A 5,780-nucleotide genomic window follows, 5' to 3' on the forward strand; every position below is an offset into this window, starting at 1 on the left:
CATGCCAATTTTCATGCCAATCGGGTGTAATTTACCATTTGATATTTTAACTCATCTTTTATGCGTTATTTTAAATTACAAAAACTTGAATTTAAATAATTGATTGATGACATGACTATTAATCTTTGATCGCCTTGGAATTTTGTATGCATGAAAAATATATGAAGATAATGTAATCTAACGGTAAATTTGTCAAAATTCACATCGAATTAAGAAATATATTGTTGGGTTTTAGTTACACTTGATGTAACTCTAAAAAATGTTACACCAACCAATAACTTATTGTTGAATTGAAATTTTGAAAATCCAACTGTTGGATCACATTTTCTATATGTTCTTAACATGCATGCCAATTTTCATGCTAATCGGGTGTAGTTTACTATTTGATCTTTAAATAGGAAGACGAAAAAATAGTGGGCAATTTAAATGTCTATTGCGGCGGTCCAACCCGCCGCAAAAAGGAGTACATATTGCGGTGGGTCAATGACCCGCCGCTATATCTAAGCTTAATGCCGCTAAAACAGGTCTATTGCGGCGGGTCATTGGCCCGCCGCTATAGTACACCGCAATATACTTGAGCTATTGCGGTGGGTCATTGACCCGCTGCTATATCTAAGCTAAATGCCACTAAAACAAGTCTATTGCGGCGGGTCATTGGCCTGCCGTTATAGTGCGCTGCAAAATACTAGAGCTATTGCGGCGGGTATATAGAACGCCGCAATAGATCTCATGTACAGCAACGGGCCAAAAATGCGCTGCAATAGGCGACATATAGCGGCGTTTTTTGCACCCGCCGCAATACCTCAGTTTTCTTGTAGTGTAGACCCTTACCCTAATACTCAATTGGACTTGTGATGTAGCGGCAATCTCTATGTTTAATGCACGATTCCTAGTACGTGAATAACTAATGATGCACGGATCTCAGTACGTGACTAATACACCAACTTGAGGAAGTTGTTGGTTATATAGTTCTTCAATTCATCAACGATGAAGATTAGTAAGTTTCTTGTTCACAAAACTCTTGGTGCAAAGATGCAGTAACTTCTACAGAAAATATGATGAACTAGGGTAAATTTTGTCTCTGGTTACAATATACATGTAACAAAAATTGCAACAACCTTTGCATCACTTTGCATCACTTGTGATGGCCCTTAAAATAATCCTTATATATGTCTAGGGTTGTGAGAAAATAAACCTTACACAAATACGCATGGATATACGTGAAATCAAATCTGGAAATTCTAATTTCGTAATTCTCGATAGATTCAGCTTCTATCGAGTTTCAACATTAAACTTCGATAGAAATGATTCTATTGAGATATCTATGGAGTTTTAATGAACATCATTTCTTCACTTGTTTCTTGGTTAGACTTGCATGACTTTAATACTAAAACTTGAACACTTATTTCTTGAAGAACTAAACCCATCCTAAATCTATCCAATTACAAGTAAAATGTATTTTGTCAAAGGATTAGTTAATTTACATCACATATGTCTTTAACAATTCTCACATATGTCCTAACAGAAAATATTGTGAAAATTTGTTATACCACTTTTTAAAAGAAAAAAAAAAACGGAGCATAAACTGAAAATGTTATCAAAGAAAAAGAAAAGGAAAAAAGAAAAGAAAAAGCCAACCAGCTCAAGCAAACTTCAAAACGGCATAGTTTTGCCTCACGAAATTGAATAAACCAAGCTCCTGACTCTTTTTATATAGTTAGCAATAGTAGAAGTTTATTTGGTAGGGGTGTGCATGAGTCGGGTTAAGGGGATTTTTTGACCCAACCCACCATGGTGGGTCAAAAAAAATTCAACCCAACCCAACCCATCACATAAGTCCAACCCAACTCATATGGATTGGGTTGAACCCATGAGTTGGACAATTTTTTTATTACTATTATTATTAAATTGAGCAGAAAAAAATATATCACACTTGCCACCTAAATTGATAAACAAAATATACATTAATATATAAACTAATATTTAAACTTAGTTGTAAACAAAATATGTTTAAGTATCCAATTAAGTTGATAAACAAAATATACATGAACTAGTATCCTAATTCACTTATAAACAAAATATACATGAGTTCCTAACTTAGTTATAAACAAAATATATCTAAAATTTTTAAAATTTTTTATAAATTATATAATATATTTAAATAAATATTAAAAGAACTAATAAGATTTTATATTATATATGATAGTAGAAAACGAGGAAGTGCTCTATAGCTGGTTTTTAAACACAAATTATTAAATATATAATATATTTTAAACATATATTAAAATATGGGTAGGTTGGGTCAGGTTTGACGGGTTTGTAATTTTATGATCCAAACCCAACCCGACTCGCTATAAAAAAGAAAAAAATTTGTAACCTAACCCAACCCACCAAGCCTTAAAAACCAACCCAACCCGACAGGTTTGGTTGGGTCGAGTCGGATTTGACGGGTTGACGGGTTTTCTGCACACCTCTACTATTTGGTAAGAAATTTTTAATAACATTATTTAAGTTTTGTAAAAATACATATAGGTGAAAAAATGTGTAAATATACGTTTACGATATTTAAACGATAGTTTTTATTGTTTACACCGTTACAGGGCCTAAATTTGTCATTGTTGTAGCTCAAGGGTAATGATGTTCAGAGTCTGTGTTTTATCCTGGTGTAGATGAACATGATCCACACCCCACAAGTCTTTGTTTCTATCTGGGGCTTTTATTGGGCTGGTCACTTCTTGTTCTTCTTTACACGGCCCATGTACCTTGCCGACGGCTAACTGGATATCCTCGAACCGCTTTTAACAGCTAACTAACTAAACTATTTATGTTCTAGTTACGTTTTGCTGGTCACGTGAGTCAGTCTCTGGCCTCGATAGTCGATACCGTCTCACTTTCTCAGTATTGTCTCAATCCCATCCCATCTACTCGGCTGCAGACCTGCCTCTATTCTTTAATTGAAATGATAGAATGCAGCTAGCATAATTTATTTTCAAATATACATTCAGGATCTCACCTTTTTGGCTCCTTCTTCTTCTTCTTCTTCTTCGTCATCATTGTGTCTCTCTGAAATTCTTGTTCCATCTGTTTTTTTATTTCGAAAAATCTTTACTCATTCTACATCAAAGGGTCTTAACTCGTCAAGAAAACCATTCTGTTCCCTTACTTGGAATGAAGAAGATGATGGTGTTTGCTAGAGAGTCATCGAAGAGTGACAAGATCGATGCAAAGGATCGGATATCTGAGTTGCCTGAACCCATTAAGCGGCACATTCTGTTTTTCATGTGCCCTGAAGATGCAGCCCGTACCACTGTTTTGTCCAAGACATGGCAACAAACATGGAATTCACTCCGCAGGTTAAGTTTTGAATCTGTAGGTCTTGATTGTACCAAAACTCTGGAAATACCCCACACGGAAAAGGTAATAATTCAAAAATTTAAGGTTTTAGTACTACAAGAAGGTGCTGCTTTGATTTCTTGTATCGATGAGTGGCTTGAATTGGTTCTTGGAAATTATATCAATGAGCTACATCTTTACATCTTATTCTTCGAATACACTCTGCCTAAGCAAATGTTTGCAGCTAAATCATTGGCCATATTAAACTTAATGGGTTGTAGGTTGGTAGAATCTTTTTTTGATGAAAATGCTAAGTTTACTCGTCTGAAGGAGCTGACTTTGGAAAACGTTGTTCAAGATGGGAATGCGATACAAGAACTCCTTAACCGCTGCCCTATGCTTGATGCGTTTTCAATTGATAAGTGCTTGAACGTATATTGTCTTAAGCTTTTTATTCTTCCCAACCTTAAGATGGCCAAAATCAATAGGGTCAGAATGTTTTCCATTAATGAAGCTCCTAATCTACACACTCTGTGCTGTAGAGTGAAAATTTCAATCTTATTTTTGCCTCGTACTACTTTCAATAATTTAAGGAAGCTGTCAATTAGAATTGGTTACAACGGCTTTGATGTAATGTATCTTCCACGACTTAATTCTATGTTTCCCCTTCTTGAGACTTTGGACTTAAACGACATAAAACGACTGGGTGAGGTTAAAATTTCACATGATCGACTTGAGAGCTTAAGTTTGTCATCAAAGTTTAATACTATCACAGGTCAGATTGACTGTAAAAATCTTGTTTCCTATAAATACGAAGGAAAAACGATCCCGTCCTTGTTGATTAAATCTCCTAGATTACAAGATGTTCAACTTAAACTATTGACAGACTATCCTCTAGACACTTGGTGGTTTCTTCGATTAAAACAATATCTAGAGACATTTAAGCAACCAGGAGTGCTTCTGAACTTGCAGCTGCAGATCGAATCTTCTATGGTAAGCCTTCTAAGGCCTCTTTCTTTGTCACTTGATGCAGAGACTATTAATAATTTTTTTCTTTAATGAGAGATTTTGGGGATTTATTTTTTCGATAATTCTACATAGTAGTATAATTCAACATTTTTCTTTTAACATGCAGGTTGAATTTAATCCAGCGCTGTTAAGTGAACAATCAATTTGTCCTCTTACAAATTTCAAGCATCTGAGGTTCCTACATATTGAATCTTCACAAAATCATAGAGATATTATAGATGGCATGTTATGGACTATCCATCCTGAAATGATATCAGTAAAGTTACTTTCACAACCAGACAGTACATTCATTAAGGTTAAGTACTTTGTAATGTCTGATTGTTGATTATTTTCTATTTATGACAAACTCGCTGAGATTTTTTTTTAATGCATTTTACAGTTGCTATACGAGAACTTAATGGATAGAAAAGAAAAGCTAGCGTGTTGCAATGGCTATCAAATCAGATGTTGGCGCCATTACTTAAAAGCTGTGGAATTAATTGTTGAAGAAACAAAAGAAATACCTGAACATTACCAGATTCTCCACAAAGTAGCATATGATTTTATGAAAGATTATGGAACGGGAGAAGAAGTAAAATTTAAGTTTACATGGTAGCTCTAGCATTTGGGTAGATTATTGGGCTCCAACGGGCCTGTCCGGAAGGAACTTTTGTGCTGATTTACTTGCTAAAAGCTTAGGGGAAACTTTTGTTTATGTATTGGATCCCCTAATTTTGTTGTAACCAATTGTTGCAGGACTATTTTTGTACTTAAATTTACAATTTATATTTGTCTTAGGAAACTTAGAATTTGAAATTTATGTTTCTTTAAAAATAACTTCTACCCAAGTTAATACATCTCTACTGATGTCAAATATGCATTCTTTGTTTTCACCACTTCTATATAATATATATATATATATATATATATATATATATAACTAATAATCGGTTTGTGGAATACAATAATGAAACTTACGCTATGTCAATACCAACACAAATATGTTTTTACCCAAATTCATTTGCAATGGAGTAGAGAGACACAATTAATGTATTTAATTATGCAAAATAGAACCATAACATTGTGATAGTTTGATATTTCTGCCCTGGATAAGCTATGTTTGTAGGCCCAATACTATTTTAGATTTGGCATGGGTTTGATTAACAATTACCTATGATTTTTAGACATTGACAATTCAATGAACTGTTTAAAAAAAAAAAAAAACCCTATGATTTTTAGACATTGACAATTCAATGAACTGTTAAAAAAAAAAAAAAAGTTAAAGATTTTTGAAGTTAGATCGAGGTCAAACTGAGGTTGAATTATAATTACGTCATAATTAATTTAATAATTATTTAAAATAGAAATAAATATATTAAATTAGTACTGTAGGGACACGATTCCTTTGCGGCCCACTAACATTTTTGGGCTCACACAAT

General features: G+C 33.8%; 1 protein-coding gene across 1 annotated transcript; it reads left to right on the forward strand.

The window, feature by feature from the left end:
* The first annotated feature begins 3,180 nt into the window (after window positions 1-3,180).
* LOC115955854 (putative F-box/LRR-repeat protein At5g02930) lies at window positions 3,181-5,092 on the forward strand. Its single transcript, XM_031074229.1, has 3 exons — window positions 3,181-4,326; window positions 4,469-4,657; window positions 4,742-5,092. Exons 1-3 carry the CDS (start codon window positions 3,181-3,183, stop codon window positions 4,955-4,957), a joined length of 1,551 nt encoding a protein of 516 aa, XP_030930089.1. The 3' UTR covers window positions 4,958-5,092.
* Window positions 5,093-5,780: the final 688 nt, after the last annotated feature.

This window comes from Quercus lobata, chromosome 1 (genome assembly GCF_001633185.2).
Source record: "Quercus lobata isolate SW786 chromosome 1, ValleyOak3.0 Primary Assembly, whole genome shotgun sequence".
Taxonomy (NCBI): Eukaryota; Viridiplantae; Streptophyta; class Magnoliopsida; order Fagales; family Fagaceae; genus Quercus; species Quercus lobata.

Bases quoted from the DNA above. Each gene is read 5' to 3' on its own strand.
- LOC115955854 (XM_031074229.1), top strand. From the start codon at position 3,181: ATGGTGTTTGCTAGAGAGTCATCGAAGAGTGACAAGATCGATGCAAAG. The intron at 4,327-4,468 runs GTAAGCCTTCTA...TTTAACATGCAG, and splicing joins TGCAGATCGAATCTTCTATG to GTTGAATTTAATCCAGCGCT. The intron at 4,658-4,741 runs GTTAAGTACTTT...TGCATTTTACAG, and splicing joins CAGACAGTACATTCATTAAG to TTGCTATACGAGAACTTAAT.